Consider the following 26,593-nt stretch of genomic DNA (forward strand, 5'->3'; position numbering starts at 1 on the left):
CGTTATATTTTGGAAGGGAGAATTTACATTATTTTTAAATTCAAATACCTTTCATGGTGTGGACAATGCACAATTTCCCCTGGGCTCTTGCCCCACAATGGAATCTTTCTCAGTGTATGATTGATATGGCTTTTCGCCAATATTCAACTCAGATAACACCGCAGATTTGATAAGCCATACCACACAAGTTATTCTACAGGTATGGTTTTCAGTGAAGATAACCAGTTAATCTAAAAGGTTAGGAGCAGTGTAGAATACCAAGGTCAGTTGCAGTCTTCCGCTGCTGGCTGCCTTGTATTCTATTGTAGGTTGTCTTAAGTAATGTTGAATGCAGATGACCAAAGATGTCCAGTCTACCAAGATCGAAGGAAATTTTTTCTCATTTTTGTCTGTAAACCGGGATTGAGAACATCATACTAAATAGGGTAGAAAATCAGAACCATTTTCCCTGAGTGGGAATATCAAACACTCAAGCACATAGCCTGAAGGTGAAAGGGGCCAAGTTTAAAGGGGATGTGTGGGGCAAGTTTTTACCCAGAGAATAGTGGGTGCCTGGAACGTAGTGGCATTTAAGAGGCTTTTAGATGGATGCATGGATATGCTGGAAATGGATATGGATAATGAGCATGCAGAGGCTTTGTGGGTCGAAGGGCCTGTTCCTGTGATGTTCCATGTTCTCTGTTCCAATCAAGAGTTTAGAACTGTGAAAAAGAATTTTAAAAGATAATACAGAGAAGATTAATAATTCACTGTAATGATCACTTTAAAAATTGCATAACTGCAATAAGGTTTTCCTTGGATGTACCATTAGAACAACGATTATCATTTACAACCAATGTTGAATTATATTCAATTATTTCCAGATTTAAGGAGTACATTGTCTTATATTTTAAGTTACTTATCTGTGTCCATCTTTGTTGGATATCTGCAAAAGGTGGGACACAGGGCACCGGGAGGGAAGGGGGCTGAGTTAGAGATGACCTAAAATTGGAGAATTCAATGTTTATGCTGTTGGGTTGTAAGCTGCTCAAGTGGAAGATAACCATATGTCAGCAAACATGGCTGGAACAATCCTGAGCCAAGGATGTTGAGTATGAGCTAGAGTGGACTCTGACAGTGAGAACAATAAGGGCACATTTGTGAGGTGTACTTGGGATTTAATGAAGTTACACCTACGGGGACTTATGGAAACACGGCTTGCATAGCCTTTGGTCCTCGGAGAAATGTTGATGCAAGCTTATCATTTTCTTTGTAGTGCCTTAGTTTGATCCCGACTATGGATGCTGTCTGTACAGAGTTTGGATGGTCGCTCTATAACTGCATGGGTTTTGTCCCAGTGCTCTGGTTTCCTCTCACAAGTGACATGTGGGTTTGTTGGTTAATTGGCTTCTGTAACTTGTCCCAAGTGTGTAGGATTGTGCTAGTGCGAATGGGTGATCACAGGTCAGCATCGACACAGTGGGCCGAAGGGCCTGTTTCCATCTTGTATTTCTCAAGGTTAAAGTCTAAAGCCATCTCCGCGTTATGAATTCCTGACTTATGGACACACCTACATAAGAACAAGCAGCCATAATATTATTAACTTCAAAGGTCTGACACGCGTTCATTCCAAAAGTTTTCCACTCTTACTCCAATATTGGTGATTGGTTTTTTTCCTTATCAATCTTGTCTGTTTTTGATAACATTTGTGGCAATACGGGGGGGGGGGGGGGGGGGAGGGTTACCGGAATGAGTGATTTTTGTGTGTTTTCTAATTCATAAAGAAAATTGGCTTAAAAATGTCTGCTTTAGGATATTGTTTCTGAGCAGGTATCCAAAAAAGATAGACATAAATAAGTAACTTAAAATATAGGTCTGTACTAGCATTGTTCCCTGTGATACAGTGTTCCCTATTGAAACCTTGGAAACCTTCTATTGTGTGTTCTCCATTGGCTCCTATAGTATGTAGGAGATGTATTTTTATGGGAATATCTTCCATGAACAACAGTGTCTGGTTTAGACATAATGAACATTGTAGGTCAGTTGCAGCAAAGTATCTAAAGATAGTTTAGTTCAGTTTATTGTCATTTGTACCGAAGTACAGTGAAAAGCTTTCGTAGTGAGCTAATCAGTCAATGGAAAGACTATACATAATTACAATTGAGCCATCCACATGTACAGCTACATAATAATGGGAATAATGTTTAGTGCAAGGTAAAGTCCGATTAAAGATAGCCCGAGAGTCACCAATGAGGTTGATGGGAGAACAGGACCACTCTCTGGTTGTTGATAGGCTCGGCAGTCGCAGTAGGCCTCGCTGGTGGGGTCCGCATGATGCCAAGAGTCGTTCCAGTTGGTCTTCTGGACCTGGGAGTCAGAGAATTAACAGACCTGAGGAGATTAAGAAGAACATAGTTAAAGTAAGAAATGTTGCTGTTTCAAGTAGAGGTTGAAGGGATGGAACAATTGTAATGCATGATTACAGATCCACTTCTGGGACCAGCATGCAAAGAGTCACCTGGCTTAGGTGGCATCTAACATTAGTCTTTGTTGTGAGCCGTGAGTAGTGTGTGTGATAATGGTGTGCTGTGCAGCAGGTCTGACTGTGAGTGCAGGTTTAATGTATAGTTGAGCCTTGAAATAACTCTCAAAGCTTCCAGAACCAGTAAAAGATGGCCCTTATTTATAATACTCTCCTAGACACTGACATTCCGTCATCAGAATCTTATAGACGTGCATGGGAGGACGAATTGAATCAACTAATGCAAGATATATGGGATGAAAGTTTACAACATATACACCAATGTTCATTAAATACTAGACATTCCTTAATACAATTTAAAATAATACATAGGTTACATTATTCGAAGACGAAATTAAATAGGATTTTTCCTAGTATCTCCTATTTGTGATAAATGTCAATTTCAAGAAGCTAATTTAACTCATATTTTCGTAACTTGTATAAAAATGCAAAACTTCTGGTTGGAGATTTTTAAAATAGTTTCTAAAGTTATTAACAAGCAATTGGATATGGATCCAAAATTAATTATATTAGGATTATCAGAACATATTACAAACTTTACAACAAGTCAGGTACATTTTCTTGATTACAGTCTAATAACTGCGAAAAAATTAATACTTAAATTTTGGAAAAAACCAATAACCCCCACAATTAAAATGTGGACTACGGAAATGACAGAGGCCCTGCATTTGGAAAAAATAAGATTTGCCTTAATTGACAAACCTGAGTTATTTTTTTAAATATGGTCTCCATTTATTGAATTTTTAGAAAAGTAAATGGGTTTGGCACAGGACTAAAATAAAATTTTTAAATTAAAAGTTGAAACTTGAGTTAGGGGTTGGATGTACAACTGTGGTTATTGTCTCCCGGATCTACTCCCTTTAATTTTTATAGTTATATCTTTTTTTTTAATCCTCTTATTCTCTCTTCCCAATAGTTTATAGGTTTTTTTTGTGTTTTTTTTTCCTTTCTTCTTTATTTTTTTTATTTTCTCTCTTTAAAATTTTTAAAATTGAAGCTATGTAAGAACTCTGTAACAAATGTGTCTTTTATTTCTATTTGTACATATGCTTTTCAAAAATTTAAAAAAAAGAAAAAAAAAAAAAAAAGATGGCCCTTTGAACAAAGTCTCCCATTTTCCAGGCCAATGCAGTTGAACATTGTACAGGTGGCGAACCTCAATCATTCCATGCCCATTGAGGTCACTGGGAGTGTTTCACACCAGATAAATGGGGCAAGCAAACACAAAGATCACACCCAAAAATGAGCAGGTAGTGGTCACAGTTTAAGAATAAGGGGTAGGCCATTTAGAATGAAGATGAGGAAAAACTTTTTCAGTCAGAGAGTTGTAAATCTGTGGAATTCTCAGCCTCAGAAGGCAGTGGAGGCGTTCTCTGAATCCATTCAAGAGAGAACTAGATAGAGCTCTTAAGGATAGCGGAGTCAGGGGGTATGGGGAGAAGGCAGGAACGGGGTACTGATTGAGAATGATCAGCCATGATCACATTGAATGGTGGTGCTGGCTTGAAGGGCCGAATGGCCTACTCCTGCACCTATTGTCTATTGTCTATTGTCTAAACACATGACCAGAAATGTGTGCAAAATTTATTCATTTAATTTCAACTTCACAACAGTTTTTGAAGTTGCATAAAGTTCTAGGCCATTGATTCTTTTCTTTTGTGCAAAATAGTTGGATATAAGTTTCTGGTGTTTTTATTTTCCCCAACTCTGGCTTTCAAGCAGCATTGTAGCCTTGAAACTTTTACCGTGGTATCTAATTGAAGGGAATCAATTTGACCAATTCCTTTCATATTCTGGAAAACTTTACTTGCCATTATTTGCAAGAAAAGAAATAACAAATAAAATCAGAAAAGACTGGGAAATTGAATTGGAGGGAATAGCTCAGCATTTTACATAGAATTTGCAGCAAGATGCTTGGCCAAATTGGTCACAGTCCATGCAATTCACCACTGTTCAGTTTCACCAAATAAAGACACGACAGACCGGGCAAGTCCCACCATCTCTTGACAGATTTGTTCTTATACCACAATTTCCTGAAGCCTAATCATGGGCCATTTCTAGGAGTTGAAAGATGACTACATTTCTCTGCACCATGGCTATTCTTTTCCCTGCTTAAATCTAACAATCTATTTCTCAGTGTGTTTACATGGCAATTAACACACTACACGGCAGAATAAAATGCATCTTAGTTGTTTTCGCTTCAAGACAGATGCAGTCATGGCTAATTCATTCACTAGTAAGGTAACTCCATAAGAAACGATATTCCAAATTTAATTATGAAAGTTGAGATTAGGAAATTAATTATAAACCATTGACGCATGAAGAATATTATGAAGCAGACTGTGACGGGATCATTGCTTTGAACAAACAGTGTTTGAGAACCTTATTGTGATTTAATTTGAACAAAGGTGTGTTTTAATTCCCAGTTCAGTATGAGAAAGGGAGAGGAAAGAGTATGGAAACAGGCCCTTTGGCCCACTGAGTCCACACTGACTATCAACATCAAACCAACACTAATCTAATCCAACTTTATTCTCTCAATATTGTCACCAATTCCCCACAAATTCTGCCACACACCTACATACTCGGGGCAATTTTGAGATGCTAATTAACCTACTGGTCCACACATCTTTGCAATAGAGGAGAAACCAGAACACCCGAAGGAAATCAACACTGGGCAAGATGGGTCGAAGAACTTGTTTCCATGCTGCATGACTGATTCTGTGACTCAATCACAGTCTTATATCTTAAAGGCAGTCATTTGTTGCCTAACAAAGCATAAATAAAGAAATAAAAAGAAGCCACACCAAGTTTCTGAATGAAACCCTCCCGTATCAGGTACAAAATCAATTAATCATTCTTATTGCCTGTTTACATGGGCTTGTTGCATTCTTAGTGCCTGTCCTATGGCTTTGGTATGGCTTCGAAAAGGGTATTGACTGCAGTGGAGGATAGTGTCGGCAGCCTTGAAGATAGCTTAAAGCTGCTCTGGGTTGTTTTCATAGGTTTGGGTGGCAGGCAACGATCACGCAGTGGCAGCCTGACAGTGGTAGGATTTTCACTCATTCAAGTGCCTATTGGTAAGTTAAACCAGGGCTGGACTTGCACAGTAAATGGCAGGGCTCTGGATTTCATGGTTCAATGGCACTTTGTCACATTTAACTAAGCACAGCAAAATTCCTTTTTTTTTGCATGCAGTTCAGTATAAATTTTCTTCATAATTACTATTATAGATTTTAGTTTAGACTTCAGAGATACAGTGCGGAAACAGACCATTTGGCCCACCGAGCCTGCATTGACCAGTGATTACCCCTTACACTGGCACTACACATTGGGGGCGTGGCTGTGTTCTGCAGCTGCGGCTCATCGGCAGTCTCTCCGTATTTTTGTTGTTGTGTTTTTTTGTCATTGTCGTTGTTAAATGTACGTTTTGTTTTATTTTTAATTCTGTGTATGTAGGGGGGTGGTGGGGGGGTTGGGGGAAACCTTTTTTCAAATCTCCTCCTCAACGGAGATGCGACCTTTACCGTGTCGTATCTCCGTTCGCGCTACGGCCTAACATCGTGGAGTTGGCGGCCTCCAGCTGGGATCGACCTCAAAGACTCCGGTCGCAGGGTCTGGACTTACCATCTCGGAGGCTTCGGCCGTGGGCCCTGCAGACCGCAACATCGGGAGTTCGCAGGTCCCTGGCTGGCGACCGGCTTTTGGGAGCTCCAGCCGTAGCAGCTTCGACCGCCCCGAAGCGCGAGGTACGATCAACCCGCCCGCAGGCCTTTCATCGCCCTGCGTTGGCCCGGCCGCAGCACTTTCCATCGCCCGGTGGGGGCTCAGGACTTTCATCGGCCTGCTCGGCTCAACCCTGGGACTTTCCATCGCCCGGTGGGGGCTCAGGACTTTCATCAGCCTGCTCGGCTCGGCCCTGGGACTTTCCATCGCCCGGTGGGGGCTTCAAAAAGTTGGGAGCCTCGATCACCTCGTGGCACCACGGGAGAAGAATGAGGAGGAGATAAGACTTTGCCTTCCATCACAGTGAGGGTATGCCTAGAGCAATCACTGTGATGGCTGTTTTGTGTAAAAAATTATATCTGTGTGTCTTGTGCTTTTTAATGTCTACTGCCGGACCCTGACGTGAGAGGACGCTGGCATTGAGTATTCGCCGCTTTTCCGTCAGGATAGTTTGTCTGTTTGTTTCTATGTTAATTGTTTTTGTAAAGCGCTTTGAGCATGCGATAAGGCGCTATATAAAATAAATGGATTATTATTATTATTATTACTCTACACACTAGGGACTATTTTACAATTTTTACCAAAGCCAATGAAACTACAATCCAGTACGCCTTTGGAGTGTGGGAGGAAACTGGAGCATTCAGAGAAAACCCATGTGGTCATAGAAACATAGAAAATAGGTGCAGGAGTAGGCCATTCGGCCCTTTGAGCCAGCACCACCATTCAATATGATCATGGCTGATCATCCAAAATCAGTACCCCGTTCCTGCTTTTTCCCCATATCAATTGATTCCGTTAATCTAACTATATCTAACTCTCTCTTGAAAACATCCAGTGAATTGACCTCCACTGCCTTCTTTGGCAGAGAATTCCACAGATTCACAACTCTCTGGGTGAAAAGGTTTTTCCTCATCTGAGTCCAAAATGGCCTACCCCTTATTCTTAAACTGTAACCCTTGGTTCTAGTCTCCCCCAACATGGGGAACATTTTTCCTGCATCTCGCCTATCCAATCCTTTAAGAATTTTATATGTTTCTATAAGATCCCCTCTCATCCTTCTAAATTCTAGTTAATACAAGCCCAGTCGACCCATTCGTTCATCATATGTCAGTCCCGCCATCCTGGGAAGTAACCTGGTGAACCTACGCTACACTCCCTTAATATCAAGAATGTCCTTCCTCAAATTATAAGACCAAAACTGCAAAAATACTCCAGGTGCGGTCTCACCACAGCAGTAGAACCTCCTTGCTCCTAAACTCAAATCCTCTCTTAATGAAGGCCAACATGCCATTAGCTTTCTTCATTGCCTGCTGTACCTGCATGCTTACTTTCAGTGACTGATGTACATGGACACCCAGGCCTCGTTGCACTTCCCCTTTTCCTAATCTGACACCATTCAGATAATAATCTGCCTTCGTGTTCTTGCCACCAAAGTGGATAACCTTACAATTATCCATATTATACTGCATCTGCCATGTATTTGCCCACTCACCGAACCTTTCAAAGTCACCCTGCAGCCTCATAGCATCCTCCTCATAGGTCACACTGCTACCCAGCTTTGTGTCATCCGCAATTTTGGAGATGTTACATTTAATTCCCTCGTCTAAATCGTTAATATATAGTGTAAATAACTGATGTCCCAGCATTGAGCCTTGTGGCACCCCACTAATTACTGCATGCGATTCCGAAAAGGACCCATAAATTCCTACTCTTTACTTCCTGCCTCCCAACCAGTTCTCTATCCATGTCAATACCCTACCCCCAATACCATGTGCTCTAATTTTGCACACTAATCTCTTGTGTGGGAACTTGTCAAGGGCTTTTTGAAAGTCTGGATACATCACATCCACTGTCTCTCCCTTATCCATTCTACTTATTACATCCTCAAAAATTTCTGGAAGATTAGTCAAACATGATTTCTCCTTCACCCGTAATCAAGATCAAACCCTGGTCTCTGGCGCTGTGAAGTAGCAACTCTCTCATTGTGCCGCACAATTATATGTTGGTCCAGGGCAGTTCAACTGAGATGCCACCGCCCACCTTTCGATGAAAACGCACATGGTTACCTGACTTCCCCTTTCTGGGTGGCACAGTTATTTCAGCGGAAGGATTGATGCCTTACAGCGCCAGAGCCCCGGATCCCGGGTTCGATCCCGACTATGGGTGCTTGTCTACTGGGTTTGTACGTTCTTCCCATGACCTGCATGGATTTTCTCTGAGATCTTCGGTTTCCTCCCACACTCCAAAGATGTACAGGTTTGTAGGTTAATTGTTTGGTATTAATGTGACGCCCTTGGTGCGTCGAGGGTAGTGTTAATGTGCGGAGATAGCTGGATGGTGCGGACTCGGTGGGCCAAAAGGCCTGTTTCCGCGCTGTATTTGTAAAATAAACTAAACTATACTGGTCCACAATGAGTTCCTTGGTCTTGATGACATTAATTGAGAGATTGTTGCTGAGGTATCACTCATTTAGGTACTCTTTCTCTCTACATCCGTGATTCGCACAATAACAGCGGTGTCATCGGCGAATTTGTAGATGGCATTGGAACTGAGCTTAGCCACTCAGTCAATGTGCACTGTGTTGATGATCAGTGAGGAGGAAATGTTCAGTGGCAAATCGAAAGGAGGGAGGCTGGTTTGCGTGATGGACTGGGTTGTGTTCTCAACTCTCTGCAATTTCTTGAGGTCAAAGCAATTGATCCAATTTTACAAAGCCAATTAGCCTACAAACCTCATTGGAGTGTGGAAGGAAACCAGAGCACCCGGAGAAAACCCATGCAGTCACAGGGAGAACATACAAACTCTGTATAGAAAGCACCCATAATTATGATCAAACCCGGGGCTCTGGCGCTGGAAGGAAGCAACTCTACCGCTGCGCCACTGTGCGCCCTGGTTGGATCAGGACAAATTGGGGTGGGATATTTACACCTTGGAACTTGAATCTCTCATACATCTCCACTTCAATGCCATCGAGAGACAGGAAGAGTACTCCACATTGCTTCCTGATGTTGGCAACCAATACTTTTGTTTTGCTGATGTTAAGGGAGAGGTCGGCTTCACACTATGCTACTAAGCTATAACTCGCCATAATGCCAACAATACTGGTGCTCAGATTGGTGTAACAAAACTAGTCTGCATTTTATCATCTCTGTAATTAGTGAGCTAATGGAACAACACAATAACTTGAATTAACTGAAGGAAACACTTAGATATAATTAGTTTAAACATTTGCAAATCTAAACAAGCCACAAATGGCTAGTAATGTAGGCATTACAACATCTTGTTGTGATGCAATTTAAAAGAAACTTTTGTTTTATTACCTTCTGCTTGACACTGAGAACGATTTGATTATGAGTTTTGGCTTGAGATCCTTACTGCCTTTGAAAAAGGCTCAAAGCTTGCTTTGTGCAAAACTATCATTAAGAGCTTTTAAAATGCAGTTGGGCTTCAGAGAATGGATGAAATAGTTTTGCATTCACTCTGATTGCACGTTTATAGCCCAACAGCAGCGGTTGGTGCAGTCTCAACAAGACAAGAACATATGGAGCTAAATCGGTATCAAGTGTTGAATCCACAATGAAAATGGTAGCAGTAGTTCTGCTTTTTCCTGGTGAGTTAATGCACACCTCCAGAGTCAGGGACAGTTTCTTCCCAGCTTTTATCTGGCAACTGAACCATCCTATCAACATCTAGTAGCAGCCCTAAGGTACTATCTACCTTACTGGAGATTCTCGGACTATCTTTAATTGGACTTTACTGGACTTTATTTTGCACTAAACATTATTCCCTTTATCATGTATCTGTACACTGTGGATTGCTCAATTGTAATCATGCATAGTCTTTCTGCTGACTGGTTAACACACTACAAATAAACAATTTCTGTGGTTGTGAACTGTCTTAGACTAGATTCTTACAATCCAATGGGATGAACATTGAATTGACTTGGCCCTACTGCACTTGGACAGGAGTTGGTCAAATGTTGAGGATGAGCTCTCGGCGGATATGGGACTTGCCGCAGGCTACCTTAAGACCTGGAGACTAAAACTGAGTGTGGCAAAAACCACCACAACGGCCTTTCACCTGAACAACAAGGAAGCTCTATGCCAGCTAACCATCACCTTCAATGGGTCATCCCTACCCTACAACCCTTTTCCTACATACCTTGGGGTGAAACTAGATCAGCAGCTGACCTACAAGCAACACCTTGAAGCTCTCCATGCTAAAGTCTCGGCACAGAACAACCTCCTGCGTTGCATGGCAGGATTGTCATGGGGTGCCAGGACATCTACTCTTCGAACTATTGCTCTTTCACTCGTGTACAGCGCCGCTGAGTACGCCGCCCCAGCATGGTACCCCAGCGCACATACTAGCAAGCTAGACGCTACCCTCAACGACACCATGCGGATCATCACTGGCTGCCTACGCCCTACTCCGACGGATCTCCTGCCAGTGCTCGCAGGTATCGCACCCGACAAGCTTCGCAGAGAGTTCTTCACTCATAGGCTGGTGTGCAAGACCCCATCGGATGCCAAACATACTTTGCACCACCTCGCCCAGGATTCACTGCAACTGGGACTTCAACGCCTGTGATCTCGTCGCCCTTTCTCCCGTCATGCAGCGACCCTCTGTGGCTCCAGTTTCAACAAACTAGCAGCATGGAAAACCAGCTGAACAGACATCGTGACCTCCTCAATCCACTGTCACACCAAACACCACAGCCCACCCGGCTCGGACATGCCCCGCAAAGAGTGGGTCGCCCTGAACCGGGGCCCTGCACAGGGGTCGGCCGGTTCAATGCCAACATGCATCGTTGGGGGTTACGTTCAACAGCAGCCTGCGTGTGTGGAGCAGACCAGCAAACAGCGCAGCACGTCATTTTTTACTGCACTGTCCTCCGTCCCCCTGGTGGAGGGGTAGACCTCACGGCCCTCGACAACAGCACATTGCACTGGCTACAGCGCCTGGAGGGGGTTACATAACTTCTGCTGCCTCAAACGCAAGAAGAAGAAAACATTGAATTCTCCATTTGTTTGATGTTTGTCAAAATAATACAACCGCTCAATTTTCAACTGAATCTCTAGTTTATTTATGTTTGTAGTTCTCCGGATAATTCCCCCCCCCCCCAAAAAATCGTTAATCCAGCCCTTGGGTTTTAATTTACTTTGATCTTTGTGGGCAGCGTGTAAATATTAGCTTCGAATCTAGAAGCATATAATTTGTTTTACCCCTTTATTTTCCATTTGAAAAAAAAATTGATTTAAAATGAGTGTATATTTTAATCTCTTAGGTTAATATTTCCTATTTTGCCAAAGCACTTAAAAACAAGATATTTCTTCTTTTAATATTCCTGAGGTGGCACAGCGCTAGAGTACTGCCTTACAGCGCCAGAGACCTGGGTTTGATTCTGACTATGGGTGCTGTCTGTGTGGAGTTTATATGTTCGCCCCGTGACCGCCTGGGTTTCGTCCGGGTCCTCCGATTTCCTCCCACATTCCAAAGATGTGCAGGTTTGTCGGTTACAGCTTCTGTAAATTGCACCTTGTATGTGGGATACAAGACTGGGATAACAAAGAAGTGGTGTACGGGTTATCGGCAGGAACTTGGTGGGCCGAAGTGCCTGTTTCCAAGCAGAATCTCAAAACTAAAATTCAACTAAACCAAGACTAAAGTTCCATATTCGGAAGCAAGTTCAATATTTCTGAAAGGTCTCTGATTTTGAACATTAGTTTAATTGTGTTCCAAGGCTCTCTTTTAGTGAATTTATAATACTGATATACTTGTTTCATTGCAGTCACTTTCATAACCATTCCTGCCATTACTAGCTAGCCTTCAACAACTCACAAGTAATGTTAGGAGATTTGTACACCTGCCTGTGTAAATTAGCGCTTATTGATACCATGACATCTCCCAAAGGTTTAATGACCTCTGTCTCCATCCTGTCAAGGAAGCCATTGAGCAGCATACGGAACATAATACAGGCAGCTAGCACTACAGCTGATATCCTCCCCATGAACTTGAGTCAGGTGCAGCTGGCCTGCTGGACAGTGGAGATAAATGCTGGACGAAGCGCCCAACTTGACTGGTATCCCATCCACCACACGAAAACACACTGTACTGCCAGTGCAAATTGGCTGCAGTGTTTACCATCTAGATAATTTAGGGTGGCGCAGTGGTAGAGTTTCCACTGTGCCACCAATGTTACAGCACCAGAGGCCCCAGTTTAATCCGAGCTGTAGGTCCTGTCTGTGTGTAGTTTGTACCTTCTCCCCGTGACCATGGGGGCTTTCACTGGGTGCTCTAGGTTCCTCCCACCCTCCAAAAACGATGTGTAGGTTTGTATGTTAATTGGCGTTAGTAGAAAATGTTTTAATTGTCTCTATTGTGTAGGATAGTGCCAGTGTATGGGGCAATCGATGGTCAATGTGGACTCAGTGGGCTGAAGCGCCTGTTTCCATGCCGTTTCTCAAAAAGTCTGTGGGTTCTCTCCGGGTGCTCTGGTTTCTCCCCACATTCCAAAGGCATGTAGGTTTGATAGGTTAATTGGCTTTTGTAAATCACCCTTAGTGCGTCGGATGTAAAACTGGGATAACACAACACCAGTGTACAAATGATCGATGGTCAGCATGGACTCGGTGTGCCGAAGGGCCTGTTTCCATGCTGTTTCTCTCAACTAAAATTGATTGCAGTTACTCATCTGCACACTCTCTACCATGTAACAGGACAAGCATGGCAGGCAGATGTGAGGTTGCAAGTTCCCTTCCAAACCATGCTCTATCCTGACCTGGAAATATGATGCCATTCCATTGTGTCTAATTCCTGGAACTACCTACGGAAAGACATTGTTAGAGTATCTTGACCATTGTTAGAGTAACTTGCAGTTCACCAGCACATTCTGCAGACATTTAGAGATGGGCAAAAAATACTGCCCTTGGCAAATGTGCAAAGCCCAGATCCTGAAAGATAAATAAATGACAAAAAGAACCTTCACAGCAAGTTCCTTAGGCAACTGCTGCCAAAAGCATGTCCATAATTGCATTGGAATTTACAAATTGTTTTTCCTAGTATATTCAATGGTGCACTTAAAATGTGAGATATACTCTGGGCTTTCATCTTTAGTTCATTAGTTTGAAGAAGCCGGCAGGTTTTTAAAATTGCAAATGCACGATGCTATTCCATTGATCAGCACCCAATGACATTCATTAACTCAACCAGGGCCACAGAGGAGCTCACCAGATGGCTTATCCATGATAGATACACTATTAGTTTCATCATGGAAGAAACATTTATTTTATGAGGCTATAGGTAACTCGCTGTACATCGTAGATAGACACAAAATATTGAAAAGTGAATACTCCTTATCCACGTCATGTCTGTGCAGCAAATACCAATCCAACTCGATTTACAAATTTGCAGAGGGCACCATCATAGTGGACCGTATATCAAATAATGACGAGACAGAGTACAGGAAGGAAATTGAGAACCTCGAACCTAGTGCCAAGACAACAGCCTCTCCTGAGTCTGAAGAAGGGTCTCAACCCAAAACGTCACCGATTCCTTTACTGCAGAGGTGATGCCTGACCCGCAGAGTTACTCCAGCTTTTTGTGCCAGTCCTTGGTTTAAACCAGCATCTGCATTTCTTTCCGATACTCACTGAACACCATGTAGCTTCATATCTTCAAGCAAATGTCCTACTATCAGAATCTCACTTCAGCAAGCATGAAGGCTGGAAGAAAGGTTTAGATTCAACTGAAAAATATGATGTAATGCTTCCACAAAGGTATCACAAAATTCAAAAAGTTAAAAAAGCAAGATATTTCAATCATTTCTGAAGAATGTCAGCTGTATAGTTCACCATTTCTGCATATACTCTTGTTCTGAAAGTCACCTTCATGTAGATTGATTTGTTTTGCACTGTGTCTTATTTTCTCACTTTCTGGTGCAGATAGTGGAAATCTAAGTGGAAAAAACAATGCTCAAAATTACCATTCAACCACAGTCTTAGCGTGATATTGCATTAATTGCTGAGGTAGTAAAGGCTTCTGCATTTATCCTTTTCACTGCATCACCTAATAACTCAATGAATTACCATATCAAGTTGAAATAATGAAGATTCGTGTTATGTTTACATACTGAATGGAGAACTGGCTTTGTTGCCCAGCAGCTCCTGGCTATGTTGTTATGCTTCTAACTAAAGCCTGTGTGGATCAGTGACTAATCTTCACAAAACCTAATATGTTAAATATATTATTTTCTTCTTGCATCTAAGTGTATTGTGAAGACACGGGGGACTGTAGATGCTGGAATAAAAGACATTTGGACAGGTACATGGATGGGAAAGATTTAGAGGGATTTGGGGCAAATGCAGGCAGGTGGGACCAGTGTAAATGGGCATCTTGGTCGGCATGGGAGAATTGAGCCAAAGGCATGTTTCCATCCCGTATGATTACTATGACTAGTACTCAAATATTAAGTAAAACACAAAGTGCTGTACACTTAGTAAATGGATCGATTGTAATCATGTATTGTCTTTCTGCTGACTGGTTAGCATGCAACAAAAGCTTTTCACTGTACCTCTGCACACGTGACAATAAACTAAACTAACGTGAACTGATGTGCTGGACGAACTCTGGGTCAGGCAGCATCTGGGGAGGGAGTGGACATACGATGTTTTGGGTTGGGACCCTTCTTCAGACCCCTACTTTCTAAAGAACGGTTCTGACGCAAAAATAATGCCTGTCCCACCCCAGACCTGGCATGACCCACTATATGCATAGTGATATAGAAACATAGAAAATAGGTGCAGGAGTAGGTCATTCGGCCCTTCGAGCCTGCACCGCCATTCAATATGATCATGGCTGATCATCCAGCTCAGTAACCTGTACCTGCCTTCTCTCCATACCCCCTGATCCCTTTAGCCACAAGGGCCACATCTAACTCCCTCTTAAATATAGCCAATGAACAGGCCTCAACTACCTTCTGTGGCAGAGAATTCCACAGACTCACCACTCTCTGTGTGAAGAAATGTTTTCACATCTCGGTCCTAAAAGACTTCCCCCTTATCCTTAAACTGACTTCAACATAGATTAACACGTTAAATCTCTGGCAGTTTGTTCAGTATTTGAGCCTCTAGCTCGAACACTACTCTCAATCTTCTGTCCATACTCCTCAACCTTCAACCATCCCCTTTCAAGCAACTAATTATGAATTGAACATATACAGTATAAGGATATAACTTCAATTATGTTAACATCAAATTCCAACTTTTAGTCAATGGGCAATTTGTTTTTGATTTTTTTAATATGATTAACTTAAACTTACGTTCTCTTGTTACCATATTGCCCAGTGATGGAGTAATTTTGATGATTACCTTGTATTACCTTATATTAGTTCCTCATATTCTTACATTTTTCTTTTAGGCTTCTCATGCTTCTCAGCTTTGGGTTTCAAAAAAATCTAAATTTTCTCTTCAACTTTTTGTCACTCCAAGTTTATATTAAAACATTTCTCTGCATCTTCTGCATTCTTCAATTTTGCAATGTTGAAAACTATAAATGAACTGAAAAATAATTTATATTCAAGATTTCTTTGCTTTTCTATTGTATTTCACAATGCAGCATTCAACTAGTTTTTAAAATTATTTACTGAAGACTTTAATTTGCTCTTCTGTACCTTTTCCTTTAAACTTGCAATGATGTGTTGTAAGTCTTCTTATTGTTACTTCCAAAATATAATGGATGGCTTTTTTCAGTATTTGGCAGCATAATGTGTAGGAAAACAAAATGCAGATGCTGGTTTAAATCTAAGGTAGACACAAAATGCTGGAGTAACTCAGCAGGTCAGGCAGCATCTCAGGACTGAAGGAATGGGAGACGTTTCGGGTCGAGACCCTTCTTCAGACTTCACAGACTGGCGGCATATTGACACAGTGGTACAGTGGCTGCTTTACAATGCCAAAGATCCGGGTTTAATCCAGACTGTGAGTGCTGTCTGTATGGAGTTTGTATGTTTTCCCTGTGACTGCATGGGTTTCCTCCGGGTGCTCTAGTTTCCTCACACATTCCAAAGACGTGCAGGTTTGTAGGTTATTTGGTTTCTGTAAATTGTCCCTAATGTGTAGGATGGAACGGGTGATCGATGGTTGACATGGACTCGGTGGACTGAAGGGCTGTAGCCACTCTGTATCTCAAAACTAAACTAAACAGTGGCGCAGCTTTAAGAGCTGCTACCTCACACCACCAGAGACCCAGGTTCGATCCTGACCCCGGTACTGTCTATGTGGAGTTGCACATTCTCCAGGTACTCCAGTTTCCTCCCACATCCCAAAGACATGCAGGGTTGTAGGTTCATTGGCCTCTGTAAAATTGCCCCTAATGTGTAAGGAGTGGATGAAAAGGTGGAATAATATGGAACTTGTGTGAATTAAAACTCTAATTTCTTTTCAAACACTATCCGAAGACAATTTACAATTTTGTCTAAGCCAAATATCATACAAACCTGTATATCTTTGGACTGTAGGAAGAAACCAGAATATCCAGAGAAAACCCATACAAACCCGGATCTCTGGTGCTGCAAAGCTTCCTCTTTTTCTCTCTCCCATCAGGCAAGAAGTATAGAAATATAAAAGTGCACATCTCCAGATTCAGGGATTCTCTTCCCAGCTGTTATCAGGCAACTGAACCATCCTACCAACAACTAGAGAGCAGGCCTGAGCTACTACCTACGTCGTTGGAGATCCTCGGACTATCTTTGATCGGACTTTACTGGGCGCTATCTTGCACTAAACTTTATTCTCATTATTCCCTTTATTCTGTACCTGTCCACTGTACATGGCTCAATTGTTATCATGTTTTGTCTTTCTGCTGACTGGTTAGTGTGCAACAAAAGCATTTCACCTGTACCCTGGTACACGTGACAATAAACTAAACTCAGCTCACGTAGTGAGCACAGCTGCTAACATGATTGACATAACCTTGCAGTGGCCAGGAAGAAAACCAAAGGCCGCTTCTCAGACTTGCAACTTCAGCTGAACGCAACAAAGGCTCACTGTCTGTGAAGCCTTCATATTAATGAGAACAGAATGTGTTAGCTTAAGATTAGTCTAGGATTGGGTGGTTGCTTGATTAGATTGGGTTGAAGGATCGGTTTCCACGGTGTACCCCTCCATGATCTTATGAGCAGGCAGTTACTCAGTGACCTGCATCCCCTTTACAGCAGAATTGACAACATTGACCCTGCTCATGGGTGCTCATGATGTCCAGTTCTTCTGCCATTTTATTCCAGGTTGCAACAGATGGCATCAGCAATGGGTAAAATGCCATCTGCAAGGTACCAGAACAGATATTGGACATTTGGCAGATGGCAAGTTATATATCACCCCCCCTTACAGGGTACTAATTGGATAAAAATACTTGGATATTTTCTGCATCACTGGATTTGCCAAAGTGCACACTGAAAGTGACGGCATACAATCTACTGCAGATATTTGTGCTGCCTAAGTTGGGCATTCCTAGACAGTTCTAGCCACAGGATAGCCTGGTCACAGCGTACAGCATCACAGCAAGGACCAGGACAACTGGGCCCGTCTTGGGAGTGATACCAGCAGAACTTCAACTAGACATGAACAAGAGAACTGCTGTAGAAACGAGAGTACTTCCACACATTCAGATCCATGGGTTTTATCCACTATTGTCGTAATGCTGTTGTGTAATTGAGACCTAAGTAAACAAATCAGTCAGCCTGATATATCCTCAGCATGAGAAGCAATGTAAATAAAAGGAGGTGAATGCAAATTTAAATTAAGTAGAGAAAAAGACATAAAAAGAAGTGCCAGTTCATAGCTCACTGAAAGTGATTGGACAGATGGATCAGGCCAAGATAAAGCCATTTGGAAGGTAGACGCAAGGAACTGCAAATAATGGTTTACCAATGGCATTTTCAATGCTTGCCTTGAAAAGCAAAGGCATTCCCTATAAGCATTGGGTTGAGTTGAGTTTATTATCATATGCACAAGTACAATAAGGTGGATTGAAATTCTTGTTTGCAGTGGCATTACAGGCACATAGACAGAGACAATCACACAAAACATAAATGATACATATATTATGCATAACTTACACATAAAATTCTGCACAACAGTCAAAATAAAAAAAAGATTGTACAATGAACAAGACGTCAGTGCAAAACAATCAGAAAAAAGAAGCAAGTCCATTGTAGTGCAAGTATTACGTTGTTGAGGTAGGATTACGGTTGTGTGGGTTGGTTCACCATCAGGATGTTACCTGGAATGGAAGGCTGTACTTGATTGGAGAGGCTGGATTTCTTCTCACTAAAGCATAGGAGGCTGAGAAGTGAACTTATCGTAGTTTTAAACATTTATGTGGGACGATTAAATTAAATTGTTTTACTCAGGGGAGAGTGGTTTAGAACTAGAGGGTAAAAGTTTAAGGTGAGAAGGAAGAAATTTAAAGGAGATCTGAGGAACAATTTTTTCACCAGTGAGTGGGGAATTGGGGAATGTTTGGGGTGAACTGCCAGAGGAGATAGTGGAGACAGATACTATCACAATGTTTAAAAGATATTTGGGTGTCTGATAGAAGCTTACATATTCTGCTGTGCTGCCTCAAGTAAGAATGTCATTGTTCTGTTTGGGACTATTTACAATAAAACACTCTTGACTCTGGACTCTTGAAAAGGAGCATACGGACCCAATCCAGGCAAATTAGATGAGTGTCCAGAGGCATCACAGTCAGAATGTGGTGGGTGGTAAGGGCATGTTCTCTCAGTGATTCTTTGAGAGAAAAAGAAAAGCTAGATTAATTGACAGAAAAGGAACGCGATGAAAAAGGCAATAAATAAATTCCACTTAAAATTTGGGACTTTCAAAATCTGCCTGAAAACTTGTGAAATTGGATTATTTTTGTGATAGTTAATTGTCAGCAGATAAATCAATTTTCAATTTCTGAGACATTATTCATTTGCATTTCATTGTACTTAGATTTATAATTACCTGCTTTAAGTATCTGGCAGTTTCATTCCACAACTTCTTCTCAAAAATGCAATTTCCTGATATTTAGTGCATGTTAATAATAAAGTGACATCAACTTGCAGCGACATGCAGACAATGTAACACAGACAATGGCTTCTGAATAATTTAGTTACTTATGGTTTTGCATGCTCTTAAAAGCTCAATCGCACTTCATTTGAATGGGTACAGGATTTTCAAGGATTTTTGCATTAAAAATAATTTATGTCTTTGCAGTTTGCATCAGTTCACTGATCAGCTATGATTATAGAAGGGGAAGCAGCAACAGAACACTGTGTGGAGGGGTGTAGCAAGTTAGAGGATTCCTGCAATGGCATTCTCCATATGTCATTGCCAAATAACCCCTTTTAGAGCAGACACAAGAGCAACTTCTTCCTCTCTGTTATCAGGCTTCTGAATGGTCCTTCCATAAATTACCCGGAGGGTGTTGAGAGTGGCGGCGATAGTCGGATGACATAGAACCAGTGTGAATAGGCGATTGATGGCTGGCATGGACTGGGTGGGCTGAAGGGTCTGTTTCCACGCTATATCTTTCAATCAAACAATCAATCAAATTGAGTAAAGCTTTCGTGGATCTGTTTCATTGGACCGTAGTTCAGTGCCACTTGTTAAAATAAATGTGCATCAATTCTGATTTTTTAAATTTATTGTCACGTGTACCGAGGAACAGTGAAAAGCTGTTTGTTGCACACTATCCAGTCAGCGGAGAGACTATACATGATTACAATAAAGCCGTTCACAGTGTACATATACAGCATAAAGGGAATAACGTTTAATGCAAGTAAAGTCCAGTAAAGTCAGATTAAAGATGGACCGAGGGTCTCCAAAAAGGTTGGAGTGAATGAGGATGTCTCGGCCTTTGCCCACACACGTGCATGGAGTTAGTTTCCTAACTTATCATGTTAATTACATTTCTATGAAGTGGTGTATACTGATTGCTAACATGAGTTCCCTGCAGCTGACCATAGGTTGCATTGCTCGTTTCTCTTTGCAGCTGGATCGGCCTTTTTGAACCCGGAAGGTGATTCGGGAACCGAAGCAGATAATGAACCACAGCTGACCTTTTACACAGATCCATCCCGCAGTAGACGTCGAAGCAGAGGTATGCTTGAGAACTACTCTTATTTCATTGGCATATGTGTAAAGCTTGAATATTGTGTGAAGTTCTGGACACCCCAATTCACGAAGGATGTGGACACTTTGGAAAGGGCGTAGAGGTTTACCAGAATGATGCCTGGGTTTGTGGGTATTAGCTACATGGAAATGTTGGACAGACTTGGATTGTTTTGGCATATGAGTATATATTGCTACTGCAAGTAAGAATTTCATTGTTCCATTATTGGTACATATGACAACTAAAAACTCTTAACTCTTGATGAATAACTGCATCTTGGTATGAGTTCTATTATTTGGAAAGAAAATCATTAAAATACCCATTCAATCTTCTTTTTTAAACAAATTCCGTTGCCATTCGTACTTAAGGCCTGGCATCGTCGAGTTATTCTGTGCTGAACCTGTGTTATTCTTCAGTACTGTCGATAGATGTGATGTACCATGGGACTTTTAATATAGCATTCAGTGCATGTCATGAGGTAGGAAGAAAGTAAAATCTCCAGTGAGTCCACAATCAAATTTTGTTACATTTGGAGCCACATAAGAATTCCAAGTACCGATCTTGATAAAAATTAAATGGTCTTCTTGGAACTGAATCCCCTAAATAATCATTGCAAATATGATATCATTTATGCCCAGTAACACACTCAAATCAATTTGGCATTCCAGCCTTTAGTTTATTTTACAAACACAGCATAAAAACAGGCCCTTCGGCATACCGAGTCCACCTGACCACTGACCACCCATTCACACTAGTTCTTTGGCATCACACTTTCTCATCTGCTCCCTACACATTATGGGCAATTTAGACGCCAATCAACCTACAATCCTGCTTGTCTTTGGGATGTGAGAGGAAATCGGAGCACCCGGAGGAAACTCGTGCGGTCACAGGGAGAATGTGCAAAGTTCACACAGACAGCACCCGAGGGCAGGATCAAACCTGGGTCCCTGGCTCTGTGGAAATGATTCATCGCTCCTACCATGTGTACAACTATCATCACTTACAATGCATTTTGCTGTCTTGTGTCCACCAACTTACTCAGGCCAGTGCATTTTAAACGTCATTCGTCTCTCTTCATCCATATCTCCAGGCCATACAGCCTGCTGTCATTAATTTTTTTTGTAAGATTTTCAATGTCAAATGTCAAACGTGCCTTAATGTCAAATTTATTCAGAAAATCCAAACACTGTCAAACTCTGTTAATCCAGCTCCCTTGTGACTTTAGTGGTGCCCAGATGGTGGATTTCCCAAAATGCTGGATGTTATCCCAGTTTATACCCCAGCACTTTTTTTCTAGATATTGTAAGACAATCAATTTACCATCGAATCTCGTGTCTAAATAATTGTGGGAAACAAGGTCCAGGCAAAGAAACCAGGGAACAGAGAAACTAAGGCCACAGTGTGTTTAATGGCAGCATGGTAATTGGGGTCCCATTGTATTTCAAGGGTACGTGGGGACCATGGGGGTCCTGAAAGTGAATATGTGAACCAGTACACCAGTGTGTTCAAAGGGAGCATTGTAACTGGGCCAACAGTGCATTTAAAGGATGCTTGGGGAGCAGGGCCATGGTAGGGTACATGGGGACCATGGGGTCTTCAAGGGAATGTGGGAACCAGGACGCCAGTGTGTTTAAAGGGAACATTGTAACTGGGGCCCCAGTGTTTTTAAAGGATGCGTGGGAACCAAGGGCATGATGTCTGCAAAAGGAATGTGGGAACCAGGGTCCCAGTGTGTTTAAAGGGAACATGGGAACTGATGTACCATTGTATTTAAAGAATACATTGGAACCAGGATCCCAGTGTGTGTAAAGGGAGCATGGTAATTGGGGCCCAGTGCATTTAAAGGATATATGTGGGAACCAGGAAAAAGTGAGTTTAAAGAAGAGTTGCAGGAAGTGGGGTCCTGGCAAGCTTAAAGGGAGCAGAGAAAGAAGCATCCAATGAGACAGATATTGAACTATTGGGATATATTAATAAATGGAGTCTGAACTAATGGAATTTGTAATGTCCTCCCTTTTTAACTGGATTCCCATGACTTCATATGAAAAACGACATTGTATTTATAAGCCACAATCAACTTCCCTCTGATCTTATGTTTTATGAAATGAACATTAACAGAACTTTCTAAAAAGCTTGAGGGCAGTTTTTAAGAAACTGCACCATAGTTTTCTGCTTTCTCAGGTATGTGATTTATGAAGTAACCCGACCCTTAAAATGTGATTTATGAATTGTACCAGCTCTAAGGTGTAGACTATTTTCTTTATGTCATCTGAATCGTTCAACTAAGTTACCTTTCAATGCCATTCTCCCAATTCTCCATCAACCTGTCTACGTGAGTAGTTGTAACTTTAAACTTAAACTGCATGCATTCGATTAGATTACAGCCTGTAACCCAGTTCCTATTTTCTCTGTTCCACATACCAATTATATATAAATCTGTGAATTGGATTACAACCTGCAGTTAGTCTGACAATCCATTGTTCTTTGTGGAAAATTGCCTGAATATGTCAGTGAGATAAAAGTTTGTAATTCACTGGAAGGGACAAATTGTTCTTTTTTTATAAATCACTTGGCTATCTTCATTGGATTGTATTCTAGAAACCTTCCACTATATTCATGTCTGTGATGGCTATCATAGTTATGATGGGCCATGAAAATATAAGGTAGTTGATATTTCTGTTCAATTACATATTTCAATCATTTTTAACAGTGACACCTCAGATCATTAGCCCCAAAAAACAATGTGTAAATCTTCAGTAATAAATCTCTGATCCTTCAGTTGTTTTTTTTTGGCTGTTTGTGTCACCAGTAAAACCAGTTGTTTTAGTGTTTGAGTACCTGCTTAATTTTTAATATTTTGTTTTGAAAATCTTGACCGACAGTTTAACTGGAGATTAGCATGACCAGCAGTTAATATCATATCATATCATATCATATCATATCATATATATACAGCGCGGAAACAGGCCTTTTCGGCCCACCAAGTCCGCGCCGCCCTGCGATCCCCGCACATTAACACTATCCTACACCCACTAGGGACAATTTTTACATTTACTCAGTCAATTAACCTACATACCTGTACGTCTTTGGAGTGTGGGAGGAAACCGAAGATCTCGGAGAAAACCCACGCAGGTCACGGGGAGAACGTACAAACTCCTTACAGTACAGCACCCGTAGTCAGGATCGAACCTGAGTCTCCGGCGCTGCATTCGCTGTAAAGCAGCAACTCTACCGCTGCGCTACCGTGCCGCTACCGTGCCGTTAAGATTTTCTTTATTGTTTAAGATTCAGGAGGTGGGAGAGGGTGGGCTTGTTCTGGCCCCATTGTGCTCTGACATACATCTGAAATGGATACAATGGGCAGGATTACTCTGTTTATATGATATGTGCCAATGGTTTCTTTAGTCTGAGATGTGAAAGGTATTCATGATACTGGAAAAGGAAGGTTAAAGATAGGATGATATTACATAAATCCAAAGAGATAGAAGAGTGAAGAACAGTTCAAATATAGTATAAGAAAATAACTGAAGATGCTGGTACAAATTGATTTATTCACAAAATGCTGGAGTAACTCAGCAGGTCAGGCAGCATCTCGGGAGAGAAGGAATGGGTGACGTTTCGGGTCGAGACCCTTCTTCAGACTGAAATTTCCAGTTAAAATATAGTATTTGAATTTTATATTCCTTTATCTCTTATGAATTGAAAATTGTGTTTGATGCAATAGCATGCCGATGGCATGATAAAGAAAATATCTGAAAGATGGAACTATGGCAAATATTTATTTGCAATGTATCTCCAACAATTTCTGCAGTGTTAACAGACATGACAACAGAAATGAATGTTCTTTGATGTACTACTAGAGATAACATTTTAGTTTTAGTTTTGAGATACAGCTTGGAAACAGACCTTTCGGCCCTTTGAGTCCATCGATTACCCTTTCACATTAGTAACATCTTATTTCACTTTCTCCTCCACTCCCTACACACTAGAAGCAATTTAATGGAGGCTAATTGATCCACAGACTGGCACGTCTTTGGGGATGTGGGAGGAAACCGGAGCATCTGGATGAAACTCAAGCGATCACAGAGAGAACATGTGAACTCCACACAGACAGACCCCGAGTTCAAAATCAATCCTGGGTCTCTGGCACTGTGAGGCAGCAGCTCTAGCAGCTTTGCCACTGTGCCACCCGACATGAGAGAGGTGTGAATTTTGGGAATTAATGTTCCAGTGTACCACTGTTATGTTCCTGGTCCAGATCTTGCCCTTAGGTGTGATGCAATGGTTTACCACATTGATCACATCTCCCCGTAAATACGCTGTGATCCCTGTGACAAGTAATCTGACTTTATTGGACTCTATCTTGCACTAAACATTATCCCCTTTACCCTTTATCCTTACACTGTGGACAGCTTGATTGTAATCATGTACAGTCTTTTCACTGACTGGACAGCATGCAACAAAAGGGTTTTCACTGTACCTTGGTACGTGTGACAATAATAAACTAAACTAAACCAATAAACTAAGTATGTCCCTTTTATCTAATACCAGTTGTTTTTTGGTATCAGTTCAAAGTTTCTCCAGAATTCAGAAGCTGCACATGATCAAGTTGCCTGAATTTCCAGTCACATTGAAGAATTCTCACAGGGACCATTTCAGGAAGCAAACACAACATTCCAACCTCTCAATACTGATGAGAGAGCATGGCTTGGCTACACAAAGAGAGAGACCAAAGAGGAGATTCACCAGGATGTTGCCAAATTGGAGGATTTTGTTATGGGAATAGGCTGGGCTGGTTTTCCCTCAAGCAAAGGAGGTTTTCTACACATTATAGAGGTGTACACCTTTTTGGGTTCAGTTCTTCGCACCATGTTACAGGAGAGATATTGTCAAGTTAGAAAGGGTACAGAAAAGATTTACGAGGATGTTGCCAGGAGTTTGATTGATAGGGAGAGGTTGAGCAGGGTGGGACTCTATTCCTATGAGTGCAGGAGGATGAGGGGTGATCTTATAGAGGTGTATAAAATCATGAAAGGAATAGATTGGGTAGATGCACAGAGTCTCTTGCCCAATGTAGGGGAATGGAGAACCAGAGGGCATAGGTTTAAGGTGAAGGGGGAAAGATATAATAATATTCTGAGGAGTAGCATTGTCACACAAATGGTGGGGGGTGTATGGAACAAGCTGCCAGAAGTGGTAGTTGAGGCTGGGACAATTGCAATGTGTCAGAAACAATTAGCCAGGTTAATGGATAGGACAGGCACAAAGATCGACATGGATGTGATGGGCTGAAAGGTTTCTTTGCTGTACAATCTGTGACACCATGAGAGGGCTTTATCCTGAAACAATAACACTGTTTATCTGTCGCTGGTTGCTACCTGACCACATCTGCACTTCTGCCGTTTTCTGTTTTAAATTTAGACATCCAACAACTACTATTTTTTTAAAATATAAAGACACAGCATGCTAACAAGCTCTTCGGCCCACCGAGTCCATGCTGACCATTGATTACCTGTTCTTATTAGTTCTTTGTTATCCTGCATTCTCATCCATTCCCTACGTATTAGGGGCAATTTACAGAAGTCAATCCACCTCCAATCCCGCACGTCTTTGAAATGCGGGAGTAAACCAGAGCATCTGGAGGAAACCCACTAGGTCACAGGGAGAACCTGCAAACTTCACACAGACAGCACCTGAGGTCAGGATTGAATCTGGATGTCCTGCATTATCACGCAGCAGCACTACCAGCTGCACTACTGTACGGCCCCTTATTTCCCAATCGCCCTACAATTTATTATCTCTCATATGTCTATCTACTTCACTATGATTCTTGTTTTCCCACTTACAGTGTAGACTGTTGTTTGCTTTTTGATTATAATTTTTTAATTAACATTATGCTAGTTCTAAATAGAAATTGGTGCAAACATATTTGATTAAGGTAGAAACTGAAACCATAAAGCTTTCAAAAATCAATGAAACAGTTTTTAATCTTTAAATCCCTAAATCTTTTGTTTCCCTTTCCCATGACTTTCAGTCTCAAGAAGGGTCTCGTCACGAAACATCACCCATTCCTTCTCTCCAGCGATGCTGCTGCCCCGCTGTTATTCCAGGTTTTTGTGTCTATCTCCCTGTAAATCCTCTTTTCCAACTGTAAATCTGTCTCTATTTCTGCACTCTGCACCTTTCCCT

General features: G+C 41.6%; 1 protein-coding gene across 2 annotated transcripts in view; it reads left to right on the forward strand.

Moving 5' to 3' along the window:
* The window catches only part of astn1 (astrotactin 1), a 1,605,092-nt gene that overhangs the window by 612,024 nt on the left and 966,475 nt on the right, over positions 1-26,593 (forward strand). Inside the window, exon 5 of one of the 2 annotated variants that reach the window (XM_078407397.1) lies at positions 20,285-20,392. The exons of the other annotated variant lie outside the window; for it this stretch is intronic. Within the exon in view, the coding sequence (XP_078263523.1) occupies positions 20,285-20,392 (108 nt within the window). The remainder of the gene's footprint in view (positions 1-20,284; positions 20,393-26,593) is intronic. 2 annotated transcript variants of the gene reach the window in all.

The sequence above is a fragment of the Rhinoraja longicauda genome, chromosome 11 (genome assembly GCF_053455715.1).
Source record: "Rhinoraja longicauda isolate Sanriku21f chromosome 11, sRhiLon1.1, whole genome shotgun sequence".
In the NCBI taxonomy this organism is placed as follows: Eukaryota; Metazoa; Chordata; class Chondrichthyes; order Rajiformes; family Arhynchobatidae; genus Rhinoraja; species Rhinoraja longicauda.